Below are 20,929 nucleotides of genomic sequence, written 5' to 3' on the forward strand. Positions count from 1 at the left end.
GACCATATTTACAATGCATATAACCTATGAGCAGAATATATAAAGAACTCTTACAGCTCATTAATAGACAACCCAATTAAAAGTAGACATAAGAAGATAATAAATAGCCAGTACAGCACAAGGAAAGGAGTGCAACTCTAGAATCAGAAAAATACTAATCAGTACAATAACAACATTGAATTATACACTCATTAGGGAGATGAATTTATAAGTTTTAAAAGTCTTGTTATAACTTTTTCTTTTTCTTGGATTCTCCCAGTTTGTGTTTAATTTGTCATGCCCAGTGGATTCCTTCTGCTGTGCTTCCTGGAGTTGTGATCCTCATTGTCTTTTCCTAGGATATTGTCCAAAATTTTTTGGAGTGCTGGTTTGGTATTCATGAATTTCCTGAGGTGCTCTTTATCAGAAAGTATCTTATTTCTCCATCAATTTTGAAAGATAGTTTTGCAGGGTATATCAATCTGGGTTGGAGGCTGTTTTCCTTTAGGGTTTGAAATACATCACTCCAATCTCTTCTTGCCTTGAGGGTTTGCATTGAAAAGTGTGCTGTGATTCTGATGGACTTTCCTTTGTATGTGATTTGTTTCTTTTCTCTCACTGCTTGTAGAATTTTGTTCTTCTGTTGGGATTCTGGAATCCTAACTGTTATATGCCTATGTGTAGATTTTTTTGATCAAGGCTAGCTGGAGTCCTATATGACTAACTTCTCTGTATGTCAAGTTCTTTTCCGCTGCTTGCAAAGTTTTCTGCCATCACTTCTGTGAACAGTTTTATTTTATGTCATCTGCACTCTCTCCTCTTTCTTCATTGACTCCAGTCAGTCTTACATTATTCTTCTTTGCATTGTCTAGCAGCTGCTGGATTGATTTCTCATGTTCCCTTACAATTTTAAAGCAATTTTTTTCCTGGTCACTAATCTCAATCTTATCTTCTCTATCTGAAATTCTATCCTCACATTGGTTCATTCTGCTGTGCAGACTTTTGATGGAGTTTTTAATCTTCTGGAAATCTATTTGCATCTGCTTTATGGATTCCATTTTTTTCATATGTTGGGATTCCATCATGTTCCTCAGATCCTTAATTTTTTTATTTGTGTCTTGTCTAGATTTATTAATCATGTCTTGCACTACTAGCACAATCTCTGCTGTTAACTGAGAAAATATTTCTGATTTCATTTTTCCCAGATCCTCTTTTGTTGCCAGTTCAGAGCGTCCAGGTAGTTGAGCATCAGATTGTTCCATCTCGTTTCCCTTTGGAGTTGCTGTAGGTGATCTGGAAGTCTGTTTTTGAGGCTTGTTTACATGTCTTTTCATTTCCACCGGGTGAGGGGATGCTTCTGGCACCCCTGCGGCTCACCTTCTCTGCGGCTCACCTTATCTGCCCTAGGAGTGAGGAATTGGAAGTAGGGGAGCCTCCCTCTGGGTGCTGGGAATGGTTCACCTTCTCTACCCTAGGAGCACGGAATAGCAGCAGAGGAGCCCCTTCTGGGTGCTGTGACTGCCTCACCTTCTCTACCCTAGGAGTATGGAATGGCGGTGGAGGAGCCTCCCTACTGATTAATTATATTTGACTTTACTATCTTCAGATTATCAGAATTAGATATTTTGAGTGATACCAAATATATATATTTTTCCAAATATATTTTTGATTAAGCCTTGCTTTTCAATTTAAGACAATGGGTTATATTCTAAAAGATCACCTTGTAATGTTTGCTCAGAAATCAAGTGGGACCTGCAGAGAAAAAAATTCATATAACTTTATTCTACCAGCTGGAGTAATGTCATGTTCACCATAGGAAAATGATATTTTGTATTTTCAGAAGAGAAATTAATCCTTCAAATTGAGTTGATGAATGAAGAAAAGAGTTCTGAGTCTTTAGTTTGAGAACTTCCGTTATAAGGAAGGGGTTGTTTGAAAGTTTTGAACATAAGAGTATAGATTTTTCATTTAATTTTTTTTGTACATTAAAGTATACAATATAATGACATTCATCATTGGAAACTTGCACCTTTACATAATCTCTCTTGGTTCTTATTTTTCCCCATTCCCCTGCCCTCCCTACAATCCATTCACCCCGTCCTATTTACAAAGACTTTGTTTCCATTTTTTCATTTTCTCATATTAATTCCATTCCCTTCTTTCCTTTCACCTACCCATCCTACTTCCCCTTTCCCTTTGCCCCTTTTCTCCCACTTTCACATTATCTATTATACTTTTTGGTCCTTATTTACACTTTCAGTTTCTCACACTAGAGAAACGATTAGGTATTTACACAGCTGTGTCATATTTATTTTGCTTAAGGGTATCACCTCAATGTGCATCCATTTAGCTATAAATGCCTCTAATTTCTCATTTATGGCTGAGTAGTATTCTATTTTATAAAAAAAAAAAACCCACATTTTCTTTTTCCAGTCTCTAGTTGATGGGCAATTGGACTACTTCAAAGTTTTAGCTATTACAAATTGTGCTGCTATGAACATGGGTGCACATTTGTCACTGTGGTATGATTCTTTTAATTCTTTGGGGAGGAAACCCAGCAGGGAAATAGCTGGGTCAAATGGGACTTTCACTCCTAGTTCTTTGAAGTATCTCCATACTGATTTGAACAGTGGTTACACCAGTCCACACTCCCATGAGCATTGGAGCAGGTTCCCAATTTCCCCACAACCCTGCCAGCATTTGTTATTGGTTGATTTCTTGATAGTGGCCATTCTTTCTGGGGTCTGGTAAAATCTCACCTTTGCCTTCTTTTGCATCTCTCAAAAGATAAGTGATGTTGAACATTTTTTCATATGTTTATTCTCTCTTTCTGCTCCTTTGTCTGAGAAATGTCTGTTCATTTCAGATGTCCATTTTTGGATTGGGTCTTTAAATTTGGGAGGTCTGATTTTTAAAAATTCTTTATAGATTCTAGATGGTAGACCTTTGTGTGTGGAACAGCAGGTGAAAACTTCTTTCCCACATTGTGGGTTGTCTCTTCACATTGTTGGTGGTTTCTCTTGCTGTGCAGAAGCTTTTTAGTAAGAAGAGATCCCACTTGTTAATTGTTTATGGTAGTTCATGGGAAACTGAGGTTTTGTCCATAAAATCTTTTCCTACACCAATGTCTTCAAGAGCTCTACCTAACCTTTGTTCCAGGCAATTCGGCATTTATGTTTTAATATTTAGATCCTTAATCCATTTCAATATTAGTTTAGTGCATGGTGAGAGAAAAAGGTCCATTTTTAATCTTTGGCAAGTTGAAACCTAATTTTTACTGCACCATTTATTAAAGAGGCTATCTTTCCTCCAGTGAGTGTGTTTGCATCCTTTGTGGAAGATGAGGTGGCTGACTGTGTCTGGAGTTGTTTCTGTGTCTTCTAATCTGTTCCACTTGTCCTCAGATCTGTTTCTTTGCCAGTAACATGCTGTTTTTATCACAGTAGTTTTATAGTATAGTTTCAGGTTAGGGGTTGTAATACCCCTGCCATGTCTCTGTTGCCTAGAATTGGTTTTGTTATTCTAGGTCTCTTCTTGTTCCAAATAAAATTTTGGATTGTTCTCTCAAGGTCCATGAAGTATGCTGCTGAAATTTCAATTGGGATTGCATTGAATCTGTATAGCCATTTTGGAAGCATGGCCATTTTTACTATGCTGATCCTTCCTACCTAGAAGCAAGGGATGTCTTTCCATTTTCTGATACAATCTTCAATCACTCTTTTCAGAGTGCTATAGTTTTTAGAGAAGAGGTCTTTGATTTCTTTTGTTAGGTTGATTCCTAGGTATTCCTTTTCTTTGGATGCTATTATGAAAGAAATTTTTTACCCTATTTCTCTCTCAGGGATTCTGTTGTTCATGTAGAGGAAAGTTATTGATTTTTGGGTGTTCACTAGTATCCAGCTACTTTACTGAATTTGTTTATTAAGTCTAGAAGACTTTGGTGGAGTTCTTGGGGTCTTCTATATAGAGTATCATGTCATCTGCAAATAATGACAGTTTTACTTCTTCATTTCCTATCTTTATTCCTTTTATTTCTTTCTCTTATCTAGTTGCTTTGGCTAGTGTTTCCAAGACTGTATTGAACAGAAGTGGTGATAGTGGACATCCTTGTCTTGTTCCTGATTTTAGTGTGAAGCATTTCAGTTTTTAACCATTTAGTATGATATTGGCTGTTGGCTTTTCATAGATGACTTTCATCAGATTGAGGTACAGACCATCTAGTACAATTTTTCATAGGATTTTTGTCATAAGTGCATGTTGAATTTTGACAAATGCTTTTTCTGCATCTATTGAGATGATCATAGAGATTTGTCCTTGGCTCTATTGATATAGTGTATTACATTGATTGATTTGTGTATGTTGAGCCATCCTTCCATCCCTAGGATGCATCCCACTTGATCAGGGTGTATGATCTTCTTGATGATCTTCTGCATTCTGTTTGCCAGTATCTTACTAAGTATTTTTGCATCTATGTTCATTAGTGAGATTTACCTATAGTTCTCTTTTTTGGTTGGGTCTTTCTCTGCTTTGGGGATCAAGGTGATGCTTGCTTCTAGGAATGAATTTGGGAGTATTGCTTCCCTTTCAAATTCATTGAAGAGTTTAATCAACAGTGGCAGTAGTTCCTCTCTAAATTTCTTGTAAAATTAAGCAGTGAAGCCATCAGGACCTAGGCTTTTCTTAATTGGTAAATTATTAGTTACATTTTCAATTTAATTGATTGATATTGGGTTGTTTTGAAATTTTACATCTTTTTATTTCAACTTTGGTAATTCATACATATCTAGCAATCTGTCCATTTCTTATGTGTTTCCATCTTATTGTCGTATAGGTTCTTGAAGTAGATATTGATGATCCTCTGGTTTTCTGCTGGGTTGATTGTACTTTTATCCTTTTCCTTCTTAATTGGATGGATTTGGGCCTTTTCTTTCCTTTTTCTGACAAGGGTGGCTAAGAGTTTCTTAATTTTGTTTATTTTTTAGAAGAACCAACTCTTAGCTTCATTAATTTTTTGTATCACTCTCTTATTCTCCATTGCATTGATTTCTGCTCTGATCTTTATTATAATTTCCTCCCTTGTATGAGATTTGGGTTTGTCCTGCTCTTCTTTTTCTAGAAGCTTGGGGTTCAACATCACCTTGTGTAATTGGGCTTGCTCTGTTTTTCTAATATGAATATTCACTGCTATGAATTTCCCTTATAAGACTGCTTTCATTGTGTCCCATAGATTCTGATATGTTGTATTGTCATTGTCATTTAATTGTAGGAACTGTCTGATTTCTTCTTTAATTTCCTTTGTGACCCATTGGTTATTCAGAAGTGTGTTCTTCAGTTTGCATGTGTTTATGAAATTCTTGTGGTTTCTTTTGGTATTGATCTCCAATTTCTGTGCACTATGTTCTGATAATAAACAGGAGATAACATCAGTTCCTTTACACTTACTTAACCATATTCTATGAGCAAGTATGTGGTCTATTTTGGAGAACAGCCTATGTGCAGCTGAAAAGAATGTGAATTCTTATTTTTTGCGGTGGAACACTCTGTAAACATGTTAAGTTCATGAGTTCAAGAGTGTGATTGAGTTCTGGTATTTTGTTGCTTATTTTTTGTCTAGTTCATCTATCTATTTGTTACAGTGGGGTATTGAGGTATCTTACCACTATGGTTTTAGTGATTATTAGATTTTTCATGTCCATTAGTATTTATTTTATATTGTTGGGCACACTAGTGTTTGGTGCATATATGTTTATGATTGTCTTCTTTTCCTCTTGGATCGTTCCCTTTACAAGGATGTAGTGCCCTTCTTTGTCTCTCTTAATCAATGTTGGTTTGAAATCCACTTGACCTGCAAAGAGGATAGCTACTTCTGCTTTTTTGGGGGTTCCTGTTGCATGGATTATTGTTTTCCACTTTTCAACTTTCAGCCTATAAGTTTCTTTTTGAATTAAGTGTTTCTTGTATGCACCATATTGTTGGATCTTGCCTTTTGACCCATTCTACCAGTCTATTTCTTTTGATTGGTGAATTGAGACATTTAACATTGATGGTTATAACATACATATTGACTCATCATTGTCATGAATTTTTCTTTTTGTTGAATTCTCCCCATATCCATTTAATTTCTTTCCATGCCCAGTGGATTTAATTTGCTGGGCTTCCTGGTGTTGTGATTCTTGTTGTCTTTTCATAGGATATTGTCCAAAACTTTTTGGAGTATTGTTTGGTATTCATGAAGTTTCTCTGGTGCTCTTTGTCATGAAAGTATCTTACTTCTCCATCAATTTTGAAGCAGTTTTGTAGGGTACATCAATCTGGGTTGGAGACTGCTTTCCTTTAGGCCTTGAAATATGTCACTCCAAGCTCTTCTTGCTTTGAGGGCTTGTATTGAGAAGTCTGCTGTGATTCTGATGGGCTTTGCTTTGTATGTGATTTGTTTCTTTTCTCTAACTGATTGCTGAATTTTGTTCTTCTGTTGTTTTTCTATTACTATAATATGCTTATTATTATTATTATATTCCTGTGTGTAGATTTTTTTTTGATCAACGCTTGTTGGAGTCCTATATGACCCACTTCTCTCTATGTCACATTCTTTTCCCCTTCTTGGGCAGTTTTCTATCATTACTTCTGGGAACACTATTTTTATGTCATTTGCACTCTCTTGTTTTTTCATTGACTCTGATCAGTCTTATGTTATTCTTCTTTGCATCATCTGGCAGCTGCTGGATTGATTTCCTGTGGTCCCTTACTATTTTAAAGAAATTTTTCTTTTCCTGGTCACTAATTTCTCTCTTATCTCCTATATTTGAAATTCTGTCCTCACAATGGCTCATTCTGTTGCTTAAATTTCAATGCTGTTTTTAATCTCCTGGAAATCTGTTTGCATCTGTTTTATGGATTCCAGTTATTTCCTATGTTGGGATTCCATCATGTTCCTCAGCTCCTCATTTTTTTTTTTTTATCTGTGTCCTCCCTGGATTTATCAATCATGTCTTGCACTATGGGCACAATCTTGGCTGGGAAATTATTTCTTATTTAATTTTTTTTCAGATCCTCTTTTGTTGCCAATTCAGGGAGTACAAGTGGTTGACTGCCAGATTGTTCCATCTCATTTTCCTTTGGGGTTGCATTAGGTGATCTGGAAGTCTGTTTTTGAGACTTGTTTATGTGGCCTCTCATTTCAATGGGGAAGAGGGACGATGTGTGCTGCTGTTGCCCATGTGGCTCACCTTCTCAGCACTAGGGCACCTCTGCTTCTCCATAAGAGCATAAATTTTTATATATTTCCTTGACAAATTGAGTCTGCAACAATGCCATTTAAATGTAAACAATTAAAAATAACAGAAACAATGGCCACAACATTCAAATTTCGTGAAATTCACATACTGTTTTTCTCAGATTGACAACTTCAATTCATAAAGTGACATAGACATTGAGCCAATATGACTTAACTCTTTTATGCATCTGGCATTCCAATTTGTTAAATTATCTAAAGGATTGAGTGGTACAATAGTCCACATTTGGGTTTTTAGTATTTGCTTAGTTTAGACTTTGATAAGAATAATACTAGAGACAAAAGTTAACAAAACTCATATGATATTTGTGGATATTATTTATTCCAACGATGTATGTAGGTCATTAGCACATATATAGTTAAATTAGAATGAATAAATGTTTACTTAATCCCAGCATGAATAAATCACTTCTCTGTGGTATTTATGAAAACATAGAGAATACCACAGCAATATATGTGCACCCATGTTTATATCAGCACAGTTCATAATAGCTAAAGCTTGGAAACAGCCCAAGTGCCCATCACCTGAAAACTGGAGAAAGAAGATGTGGGGGGGGGGGTTTGGTACCAGGGATTTTTTATAAAATGGAGTACTATTCAGCCATAAAGAACAAGAAACTATAGACATTTATAGCAAAATGGATGCATATTGAGGCCGTACTCATAAGTGAAATAAATAGGAACATGTGTAAATGCTTAATAATTTCTCTAGTGTGAGAAACTGAAAGTGTAAATAAGAATTAAAATCATTAAAATGAATAATTGATAATTTAAAATGGGAAGAAAAGGTCCGAAGGTGTAGAGACGGTGGGAGGGGAAGGGGAAAGGAAAGGAGGGAAAGGAAAAATTATGAGAAAAGAAAAAAAATGGAAAAGAAATTTATGCAAATAGGGAAGGGTGGAATAAATAAATAAATAAATAAATAGGGAAGGGTGTAGGGGGTGAAGGGTGCGCAGGTAATGGGGGAAAAAAATAAGAACCAAGATACACCATGTACAGGTGCAAGCACCCAATGATAAATGTAAATGTATTGTTTTCCTAAAATGTACCAATAAAATATTTTAAGGGAAAAAAAAGCAAAAAAAAAAAAAAGACATACAGAATCAAAGCTAGTCCCTATCCCTAAACAGCTTGCAATAAAATTATAGGAAAATGATTGATATATGATGTAATATTCCTTTTAAATTATTTTTATGAAATTCCAGGCTTCATTTAATTAATATATGGATAAATAATCCACACTTCAATTAAATATTTTTCCTTTGTGAATATATATTCCTTTAAATAACTTTGCATGTTCTACTTAACATTAATAAAGGTGTGACGAATAAACATTCATTTATTTTAACAACAGTTTATTGAGCTCTGACAAATCTAAATTTGTTGAGGAGGCATTGCAAATGTAAGACAAGATGAGATGTCTGCTTTCATGGCATTCAGTAGGAGGCATAGGTGAAATTAGGCATGCAGTAGTAGATATATGCAAGAGCCGGCTCACATGACAAGAATGATAATGTGATATCAAGGGAGAGAAAGAACATAGATTAAGAAACATAAGGGGCCGGGGATTTAGCTCAGTGGTTCCGTTGCCTGTCTCACAAGCACAAGATCCCGAGTTCGATCCCCAGTACCAAAAAAAAGAAACATAAAAAAGAACTGTGATTGTGAATGATGTGACACATTCCATCATATCAACAACCTGATTAATTTCCCATTTTTTCTTTTCTGAGACAGAGCTTTGCTACGTAGTTAAGGCTGGCCTTGAATTCAGTGTGTACTCCAGGTTGGCTGTGAAATCACAAAGATCCTCCTGCCTCAGCATCTTAAGTGCTGGGCTTACAGGCATGGGCTATGGTGTCCTGCCCTTAATTCCCCACTTTTAAAATAAATTTAAATCAGTAGGTATTTTACAAGTCTCATCTCTCTGGCTTTAACTCCTATTTCTGTTCCATTTATACTCTTCTTTTTAGTGGTATAAAACGTACAGTTCTGTAGTTTATTCTTCTGTGAATTACACATGTGCTAGCCTCTGTATGCAATGTCCTATGTGTTTTACATGTAAATACACCATGCATCTTAAAACCCTGCCCTGAAATTTGCCCTGAGTGTCTTTCTCTGATCTCCTGTGTTTAAATCAGAAATTTCTGCTCTTGTGAATTGTTTTATGTAATTCAAAAATAGAATGGAATTTTCTAGCATAATATTGATAGGAAACAAAGGAAAAACCACAATACATTATCTGTATTAAGTCTACTAAGAAAATAATATAAACACCTGCAATCTCTGTTGTAGAAACAAAGTAGAACTGTAGAAATACAAACAGACATGCTTTACAACATGTTGATATACTTAACAGAACATTGCAATACAGCTTTTATAATTCTGTAAATCCAAGCAATATCCTTCATTAATAATTATTATTGTGATGTCAGAAAATTTTTACTTCTTGTGCTTTTTAGTGATACCATTTTCAAAGTTAAAGCAGTTTAGTCTGTCTGCTTAAATATTTATTCATGTTTCATTTTGTTCTCATAAAAGTACTATAGGTGAAATTTCCTTCATGGTATAAATAAATATACAAACATAAATAAATAAAAATTATGACTTCATGAGACCAAGATTTGAGATAATTTATGATTTTGTGTAAGTTTGCATCCTTTGTTACAAACCGAGGATGGTTTATATTCACACACATATGTAAAAATTCTTTAACGTTTCCCAAATTTGTTCTCATGAGATAGAAGGAAAAAGATTAAGCACAGTAGACTAAATCAAAAGCATTATTTTTAAGGTTAGCTGCTATTGCTCATTAACTTAATAACTTTAACTCACTTTTTCTTTCTGATTTTTTAGATCACTTTTTAAAAACTAGTTTTTTAGCTAAATTTTAAGAGTTTTGAAATCATAAGATTATCTGAAAGATACATTTTATTTTTTATTCTATTTTAACATTTAACAAATAAAAAAGAAAACTGAGTTTCATTTATAAAATTGGATATTTATTTACATCATGCTGACTATTTTGCAAAATAAAATTTAGTTTCATAGATGCTCAAGTTTATGCATTTAGGGCTGGGTATAAAATGTAAATATGAAATGTTCACATAAAATATTGTTTACTTCGTGACTGCACTTAAATGATGCTGTTGAATTACTACTATTTGTTACAACATTAATGTTATCATTTTATTATTAATATATTTTTTAATATATTGGTATTTAATTTTAGAAAAGCTAACTGTCCCATTATGCTGACATCAGGGATAAAAAGGATATATCATTTTTGAAAGGCAATAATCCTCAAGAAGCCTGGTGCTTATTTAAACACATTGTAAGGAAGTGCCAGGATGCTGAATTTGTAAAACTTTGAAATATGATCTCACTAGAAGAACTCTAAGATCCACATCCAAGAGAGACATAACTTAGTTAGCAATCAAAGCATTTGAATTATTGTGGGAAGGAGCAGACAAAGCAAAACCATAAGGGTAGATGAAGGAGATAGTCACATTGGACCACTGGACCAAAGCTGTTTTGTCTTCTGCCCTAAATAATACAACAGCAGACAGGAAATGGCTAACCCTGGAATACTTGAGATCAAATCCTGGAGTCAACAGTTTTTACATTCAGTTACTACCGATAGTGTTGTAAGATTGATTGCATGTAGAGAATCATAAGACCAATCATATAGAATTTATGCATACTGAAGGTGTTATTAGGAAAAGGAAACGGGTTTATAAAATAACTGAATACAAAAAGAAGTTGGTATATTCGGTAGTAACATCAGGAAGAATATGCATCTTGGGGCTGCTGTTCGACTTAGACCATCACCTGGGAGGATATTATGTCTTCCTCAGAAAGATAATTACTTTGTTTTGACACATAAGAAGTGGGACTTTGCAGCGTACTTAAGAATTTTTGAAACTTTCTCTTACTTTGCTTTTAAATTAATACCTGTATTAAAGTTTATGAAAAAAAATTATCATTCATTTTATACCATTGTAAATGTTCTACTCTTAAGTACTAAATTTAATGATTATTTATTTTAATTGTTTGATATATATTTATGTATATGAAGTAAGTAAAATTTGATTATTATTGAGTTTATTTTTATTTTTATTTTTTTATTTTTTATTTTTTTTGGTACCGGGGATTGAACTCGGGTCCTTGCGCTTGCGCAGCAGGCGAAGGAACCAAAATTTTAATAGCAAAGTGTGAAATTAGAGATAAAAATGGGTACAGATATTTTAACTGTTTATAAAAGTCTAAAAGATTTTAATTTAAAATAACTTATTTTGGATCAATACCGCAATTAATGCAAACTTGAAATTCTTTAAAGTCACTGCAGCTTTTATTTATATTCATGTATATTACAAAACAACAAACTATAAAACCAAGTTTTAGTATTTATGATCTGTATTTCACTTTTTCAAAAAGTAAAATTATTTAGTTAGTCCTAGAAAAATATTTTGACCATATTTTTTAATTGGAAAACTTAATAAAAGAGTTTTAGACTACTTTAAGAAGATGCTGACCCTAAATAGAAATTATAACAAATATTAAGTTTAAAAATTATAAACTAAAATGATCTTGTTAAGATGTTAAAGCATACATCTGAGACAAGAGTGGTATGTTTATATAAAATGTGTATGTATTTCAAGATAAAGGACTATCTTTGCAAATTCACAAATCTCCTTTATGTATGTTAACCAGCCTTTGTTTTTTAGAAAATTTTACTTCGTGAATAGCTTGAATATCTTGCTTCTTTGTCTTTCACTGTGCAAAATAATTTCCAGAGTCCAGAGAAATCAAAAAAATTTATTATGTGAATGTTATTGTTTTTTGAGTCACTATAATAAAGTATTTTCTTACCTTTCAAGAGAATTCCCTGTCAAGGAAGGCTTTAATTAAATCTAATTTTTATCTTTTCATATTGTTCTCTTTAAAGAAGATTTAAAAACACTGAACTATGTTTGTAACTATTTTATGCAAGGATTACCTTATGATCTTGACTCTTGATATACACTACACTTATATTAAGCCACTGATGTCAGCAACAAAACTAATAAAATACAGTCCAAAATTTGTTTTTTGTGTTATTTTAATAAATATTCCCTCTGCTAGTTTAATAGGAAGAGACCCTGAAAGACAGCTCTTGTTACCAGATGTTTATACAATGCTTTTTGCTATTAAAAGATCATTAAAAAATAAAGTCAGAAGTCAAGGAAAGGTCATTTATTAGCTTCATTGTACAACTATTCCTTTTTAATTTGCACTATTAATATAGGTAGAGAAATATATAATGGTGGCAATTCCTTTTCTTTTACTAAGGTAATTTAATAAGATCCTTATATTTTAGTGGTGGCTTTTATTTTTCCATTCTTTGATGAATTTACTGTTCTTTATAAAATTTTATAATTTCTTGTCCTATGAACCCTACAGATGAATAAAGAATGCAGTCCAACTTTAAATGTGATGTAGATTTTTAAACATCTTTTTCATTTCTCTTTCTCTGCAGGCACTCCATCTGCACAGTGTACATAGAAGTGCTTCCTCCAAATAATCAGAGCCCTCCCCGCTTCCCGCAGCTGATGTATAGCCTTGAAATTAGTGAAGCCATGAGGATTGGTGCTGTTTTATTAAATCTACAGGTATTCACCGTGGTGTGTGTGTGTGTGTGTGTGCGCGCGCGCAGTGACAGAGAGAGAACTAATGAGTTTCTTTTTGTTCATGAGGAGGAAACCTTGCATGCTTGCCTATGTTCTAGTGAATGAAAACTCCATCTGGAAAGGAAAGCAAGGGTAATATGGATGGAGGGTTTCCACAGCTAATCTATTCTATTGATTGCTACAGTTGAAGAAGTAATGTTTGGCTGGCAGGGATTAGCTGCAATCATTACAGGAGAGAATGAAGGGATTGTAAACATGCACTTGAATATTTTGTATTTTGCAACCAAAGAGTCTGCAGCTGACTATTATTTTCTGTCTTGGATGCCTTTGCCCAGCTGGATTTATTTTGTTGAAGTGCTGCACAGGGGAAATAACCTGAGACTCAAAGGCTGGTGGTAGGCATTCTCATTCTGAGACAGGCTTTACTTTATTCTATGGCCATTGGCAAGTTTCATAAGTGCTGTGCCTCAGTTTATTCATTTAGATGAAGCAGGTAGGTTTAACTGAAATTTTCATTTGCAGCCCAGCATTCATGAATTGTTTTGCGAAATTATAGCTTTGCTTTTACTATTTATATACTTCTGAACAAAACGTATTTGAAGAGTTATGGCTTTTTCTTTGACTGAATAAGCAGCTTTAATTTGTGCTACATGAGGTGTTAATAACTGTCACTTGCTCTAATAATCATACCAGCCAAAATATGACAAATTGTTTTATCTGTTGATGTTGAGAGCACCCAGTTTATATTGCAAAGAAGGGGCAGAGGTTGCTGATACAAATCCAGTAATCTAGTCTTGGAGGTTATGACCAGTTTCATTGTGGCAGTAGTATACTCTCAGCATTACTTTTTTTCACCAAATGAGGTAAAACAATGTTCAGCTTTATCTTGCTGAAATCTGATGTCTTCGTGATGTTCAAATTCTAATTATGCATCAATAAAAATTTTTCTATAGAATGTGTGTAAAAATAATGAAAGGAGGCAGTCTCATTTTGTAGATGTGTAGATGTGGAAAGTAAACCTCATAAAAATTAACTGATGCTTAAGATTAGTTAACTGAATTTTGTTTCATTTTTGAACATTCCCCTTTCTCTTAAGTATCAGTGATTATTATTGCTGCCAAAATTTGGTTACCATTACTAGGTACTTCTCTGTAGCTCTACTGTAATATTTATCTTGTCCCTTTTCTGTAGGTAACTAGAGAATTTGCTTTAGTGTTTATTATGAGAACATGTGGAAGCAAAATTAAATAAAGGGGAATATTAGTGATAAGGAAATTTGGGCAATTTTAATAGACCATTTAAAAGAAAGGAAAAATATAGCATTTCTTTACCAGAGAGGAAGCAGTTTGTCAAATTATTATAAAACTGATATTGAGTGGCATATGCATCTATAAGAAACATGTGTTTAATGAAATAATTTTAATTTATGAAAATGCATTGAAACAAAAATGGAAAACAAAGTAAATCTTAGGTTTGTAAAATTCAAGTAAACAAATACATGTTCTACATTTAAATTCTTCACAACACTGTTCCATTTTATAATTTAACTGTCTATACAGTTGAATATACAATGAGATAAAATATAATTTTGCTCATAAAGTGGTTCAGGTTTTACTTCACTAAATCAAGAAATATCTAGGAACCATATTATAGGAAAATAATTCTGCCTGTGTAGTAAAGATGAAAAGGAGTTGGTCTTTTCATATCTCAGCTTTCTTGGGCACAAAGACTGAAAAAAAATATGTGCAATGACATTTCTTTTCACCCTTTGTGCTCCTGGTAGAAGCAAAAGAAAGGGTGCCAATTGCAGTGGCAGACTCTGTTAGAGAGAACTAGGGTGACACCATCAAAGTATTCTTTCTAGGCCATCAACCACCTACTTTTGTTCATGATCAACTGGGACTGAATTTAAGCCATTGACCTAAAACTTGAAAAGCTTTCATCAAATTACTCTTCCAAGAACTTTTAATAGAAGGATACATTAGAGGTACTCCAGATGCCTATAGCCTCTCTATCCTTGTCCCTTTTGCACCTGTGACACTACTGCTGGCTCACTGCTGACTCACTGACACGGACTGACTCACTGACTGCTGCTCAATTTAAAAGGAAACAAATGTAAGATACCAGACTGGCCTCAAAATTGTTTTCAGTGAGATAAAAATTGTTTAATTTGTCAAGAATGGTTTCATTTAACCTACCCCTTTTTCAGTATGTTCTTGTCATTCTAACTAAAAGTTGTTTGGGAAAGTGTGCTTTTTCTTATTGTATTCACACTATTTTGATGGCTGCTAGAGTGATGACCTTGAATAGAGAAAAATAGTACAGAGACCTCTGCTCTATCAAACCTTGCATGCTAATCATGGCTACTGGTAGGTATGACTTATTTTCCTCCAGAATTGGTCAGATCTTGCTCAAAAATATAACAATATACTTCTGACCTGCCAGAGAAAACTTCTACATCTATGTGTTACAAATCAAATAACCTTGGAAGCCAGTTGTGTGTATCTCTTCCCAACTCGGGGCTTGATATTAGCATAGTGGACATATTTATACCACCAACATTAGCCCATACAATAAATGAGTGTCCACCCCACACTCCTGAGCTTTAACCAGAACATCCCAGATATGGATCTAATTCTTCAAGTATTTAAATCAAACGTTGATACCAACAGATTCCTCCTTGTTTGCATCTCTGAGTTTTTAAAATCTATTTCCATCACAGTAAATATTAGAATACTACCAAAGAGGAAGTTGTGTTATATTCAAATGCATAGCTTTCTCTTTTTCTCACAGAGCATTATTCCCTTCCAAATTAACTATATGTAGTTTACATATTCTGTGACTAACTCCAACACCATTACAATAACCCTCCTTTCTTATACATGTCATTGTACTACATCATCATCATCATTCTCAAAAAAGGAATAGCTGACACTTAACATGTGCCTAATACTGAGTGAAGCACTGATTAAGTTTCTTAATTTGTAACATTTACTTATTGTTTCATTAACCTAGGTTATATTTTAGACATATTCACAAACACAAAATTCTAGTGATTTATGACTGAAAGAAATATTTGTTACACTGTATATTCATCATGAATCAGCTCCAGTTCTGTTTGTTAAATTTTTCTCTTCAAAATGATAAAGATTTTTCACATTAATGTGATGTATCATTTTGTTTGATCATCACCATATCCCTAAATAAACAAATAAACTCCACCTTATTATATCTGAAAAATGAAGAAACTGAGCTGGAAACAGTTTATGAGCCAGTGTAGCTTATTTCCTCTTTGATTTCTAAACTAGGACTCTTTTCACTACATCACATTATTTTCCTTTAGCATATAGGAATCTATACCTGTTCGGGGAAGTAAGTATATTTTATGTTACTTTATTTCTGTATTTCAGTGATTAATTTTATAATATAAATAATATAAAAACATGAAAGTTTAAAAAGATATCTTTCATTTTTATAGCCTCAGGAAAAAGAATTTAAAAGAAATATGAATTTACATTTACTTGCTCACTTAGCGATTATAAAATAGAATATAGATTATAACCTGGATCAAGTACAATCAAGCAAAATATTATTAAATTCTTACCCCAGACATTTCTGATTGTTAGCATAGTACTCCCAAAGAATCCAGATAAGAGACGTCTCAAATGTTCTTGAAGAACTTTATCCTTGAGATAAATGAGGAAATTTTTATTGGCCCAATGTTTTCTTAAAGAGAAACTATATGAGTGGTTAAAGGAGCTGAGACTGTGGCAAAAAAAATCCAAGAGAAATTTGCACAAAGGGGCAATTGGCACCCAGTTCTCAGATTGAATTACTGATTAGACTTGAATCAGTTCAACTGCAACAGGTCAAATAACACTGGAGGGAAGTGTCATAGTGGAATGGACAGTCAATAAAAGAGCATGAATTGTTTCCTTGGAGATCTTGTCTACCATCATAGGCAAAATAGATCCCATCTGGATCCAAAAATCTCAGAGATACAGCTTCTAAGTAAAAAATTTGAAAGAAGGGAAGTATGTACATCAAGTCATAAGACAAGAAGCCAACTGGGCATTTGCTAAAACATACATCACATTTTTTGTAAGGTAATAACAATTCCTAAGATGGTAGCTTTGGATTGAGCCCCTTAATAGTGAAGCTTGTTGCGGTCCATCTGCTTTCACACTAATTCTAGAGTCAGAAATGTGAACAAGAAGATCATGTACATAATTTCAAATCCCTAAGAACAAAATGAGTTTTAAAATACACTGGAAATAATACAAAATAAAAATAAATTAAAAAGTAAGAAATCATATGAATAAGTTAGTTTTACTAAATAATGGTTATAGTATTAAACTAAGAAAACAGTGATGAAGTCAGCTGCAAGCTAAAAATAGAGATCCACACAGTAGCCTGAGAAAAGCCTGAAAAAAATGAAACCATTTCAGTTTTATTCTCTGAGAGTTGAAATTTCTTGTTCAAATTGTACACTGAATAATATAGGCCCAAATGTTTGTATTTACAAAGTAAAAAGAAGGAACAGATTTAGGACATTTTATGAAGGTATATATGGGTAGTATTTGTAGATTAAAATAATTATAACCCTATGTCACTCCACTACTATATTCCCAATTGTGATAATTTCCTGTATTATACAGTTTGAACATTAGAATATATACAAGTGGTGATCAAAATATACAGTGAATGCACTTGCCACTTTCTAAAGCAGTCCTGGAACTCCTGTATCCTGAGAATCTTTATGACGTGTGAAAAAATACACAGTGAATATCTCTGCCAAGTCTCATCCAGCAGAGTGGCAGGCTGGAAAAAGTATTATGGTTAGCCCAAGGTCACCAGATGCACTGAAAACATCGAATCAGCCCACTGCAGACAGGCAGGTCTGCGGATGTGGTCCCAAGGTCCCCAGTCACACTGAAAACACAGAATCACCCCTTGCCCTGGTAGCAATCCACTGGAAACCACCCGCTGCTCCTTTCGTCTCTTCTCTATAGAGCCACCTGCTTCCACACTACAAAGACACAGAGGACACCTGACCACCAGACCACTGTACTGGAGCTAATCAAGTTCTCAGCTTTTAAAGAATTCCTTCCCGGAGGTAGGGGCATCTGAGCTGCCATCCCACAGCTCCTGGTCCAGAGGAAGGGACTTCCAGGCCACCAATAATCCCACCTCTCCTGGCCCAGAGGAAGGGGCTTTTGGTCCACCATCCCTACCACTACTCCTGGCCCTTGCCCCACCTCTCCCAGCTCAGAGGAGATGAGCCACGTGGGTGGCAACAGCACCCCCTGACCCCCCAGTTGAAATGAGAAAACAAGTAAATAAGTCTCAAAACCAGACTTCCAGATCACCTACAGCAACCTCAAAGGGAAATTAGATGGAACACTCTGATACTCAACCACCTGGACCAACTGAACTGGCAACAAAAGGGGATCTGGAAAAAATGAGATCAGAAATAATTTCTCAGATAACAGGAGAAATTGTGCTCCTAATGCAAGACATGATTAATAAATCTAAAGAGAAGCTGAGGAACATGATGTAGTCCCAATAGAGGAAAGAAATGGAATGCATAAAACAGAAGCAAGTAGATTTCCAGGTGATGAAAAACTCCATTGAAAGTCTAAACAGCAGAATGACCCAATGTGAGGACAGAATTTCAGATATAGAAGATAAGATTGCAATTAGTGACAAGGAAAAGAAAAACTGCTTCAAAATTATAAGGGAACATGAGAAATCAATCCAGCAGCTGCTAGAAGATGCAAAGAAGAATAACATAAGACTGATTGGGCTCAATGAAGAAACAGGAGAGAGTGGAGATGACATAAAAAATCTCTTCACAGAAGTAATGGCAGAAAACTTCCCAAGCAGGGGAAAAGAACTTGACATACAGATAAGTGAGGCATATAGGACTGCAAATAGCCTTGATCAAAAAAAATCTACACATAGGCATATAATTGTTAAGATTCCAGAAACTCAACAGAAGAACAAAGTTCTCCAAGCAGTTAGAGAAAAGAAACAAATCACATACAAAGGAAAGCCCATCAGAATCACAGCAGACTTTTCAACACAAACCCACAAGGAAAGAAGAGCTTGGAGAGGCATTTTCCAAGCCTTAAAAGAAAACAGCCTCCAACCCAGATGGATGTACCCTGCAAAACTATCTTTCAAAATGGATGGAGAAATAAGATACTTTCATGACAAAGAGCACCTTAGGAACTTCGTGAATACCAAACCAGCACGCCAAAGAATTTTACACAATATCCTAGGAACAGACATTGAGGATCACACTCCCAGGAAGCAAAGCAGAATGAAACCATCTGGCATGACAAGAAATTAAATGTAAAGGGGGAGAACCCAACAAAAAGAAAAAGTCATGGCAATGACAAGTCAATGTGTTTCAGTTATAACCATCAACATTAATGGTCTCAATTGACCAATCAAAAGAAATAGACTGGCAGAATGGGTCAAGAAGCAAAATCCAACAATATACTGCATACAAGCAACACACTTACTTCAAAAGGAAACTCATAGACTGAAAGTTAAAGGGTGGAAAACAATACTCCATGTGACGGGAACACAAAAAGAGCAGGAGTAGCTATCCTCTTTGCAGATCAAGTAAATTTCAAACTGACACTAATTAAGAGAGACAAAGAAGGACACTACATCCTTGTAAAGGAAACAATCCAAATGGAAGAGATGACAATCATAAATATCTATGCACCAAACACTAGTGCACCCAACTATATAAAACAAATACTAACAGATATCAAAAGTCATATATGCACTAATACAAGCATAGTAGGGGACCTGAACACCCCACTGTCACAAATAGATAGATCAACTAGACAAAAAATAAGTAATGAAATACTAGAACGCAATCAAACTCTTGAATAAATGAACTTAACAGATGTTTATAGAGTCTTCCATCCCACAAAATCAGAATACACATTCTTCTCAGCTGCACATGGGTCATTCTCCAAAATAGACCACATACTCACACATAGAACATGTTTAAGTAAGTGCAAAGGAATTGAAGTTATCCCCTGTATATTATCAGACCATAGTGTGAAGAAATTGGAGATACATAGCAAAAGAAACTCAAAAAATTTCATAAACACTTGGAAATTGAACCACACACTTCTGAATAACCAGTGGGTCACAGAGGAAATTAAAGAAGAAATCAGACAGTTCCTTCAATTAAATGACAATGACAATACAACATATCAGAATCTATGGGACACAATGAAAGCAATCTTACGAGGTAAATTCATAGCAGTGAATACAGATATTAGGAAAACAGTGACTCCAATTAAATAACCTGATGCTGAACCTCAAGCTTCTAGAAAAAGAAGAGCAGGACAACCCCAAAGCTCATACAAGGGAGGAAATTATAAAGATCAGAAGAGAAATCAATGCAATGGAGACTAAGAGAATGATACAAAAAATCAATGAAGCCAGGAGTTGGTTCTTCAAAAGAATCAACAAAATTGATAAACCCTTAGCCAGCCTTATCAAAAAAAGGAAAGAAAAGGCCCAAATCCAAGCAATTAGGAATGAAAAGGGTGAAATTACAACAGATCCAGCAGAAATCCAGAGGATCATCAATACCTACTTCCAGAACTTATACGCCAATAAGATGGACAACACAGAAGAAATGGACAGATTCCTTGATACAAATGAATTACCAAAGTTGAATGAAGAAGACCTATAAATTCTAAACAACCCAATATCAACCAATGAAATTGAAAATGTAATAAAAAATTTATCAACTAAAAAAAACCCAGGCCCCAGTGGCTTCATTGCTGAATTCTACAAGACACTAGAGAGGAACTATTACCACTACTGTTTAAACTCTTCAATGAAATTGAAAGGGAAGCAATACCTCCAAATTCATTCCTGGAATCAACCATCACCTTGATCCCCAGAGCAGAGAAAGACCCAACCGAAAAGCAGAACTATAGGCCAATCTCACTAA

The 20,929-nt window shown here is 34.6% G+C and overlaps 1 protein-coding gene across 21 annotated transcripts in view; it reads left to right on the forward strand.

Annotated features, from left to right (window-relative positions):
• Pcdh15 (protocadherin related 15) overlaps window positions 1-20,929 on the forward strand; it is a 1,622,160-nt gene that overhangs the window by 1,332,995 nt on the left and 268,236 nt on the right. For all 21 annotated transcript variants that reach the window (XR_015440346.1, XR_015440347.1, XM_087184836.1 and 18 more), the window contains one exon: window positions 12,786-12,918. Coding sequence is in view for 19 of the 21 variants with exons in the window: in XM_087184836.1 (XP_087040962.1) it covers window positions 12,786-12,918 (133 nt within the window). In the remaining 2 variants the exon portion in view is untranslated. The remainder of the gene's footprint in view (window positions 1-12,785; window positions 12,919-20,929) is intronic.

Source organism: Heterocephalus glaber, unplaced genomic scaffold (genome assembly GCF_053883595.1).
Source record: "Heterocephalus glaber isolate CG9 unplaced genomic scaffold, H.glaber_assembly_v1.0 deba00001497, whole genome shotgun sequence".
In the NCBI taxonomy this organism is placed as follows: domain Eukaryota; kingdom Metazoa; phylum Chordata; class Mammalia; order Rodentia; family Bathyergidae; genus Heterocephalus; species Heterocephalus glaber.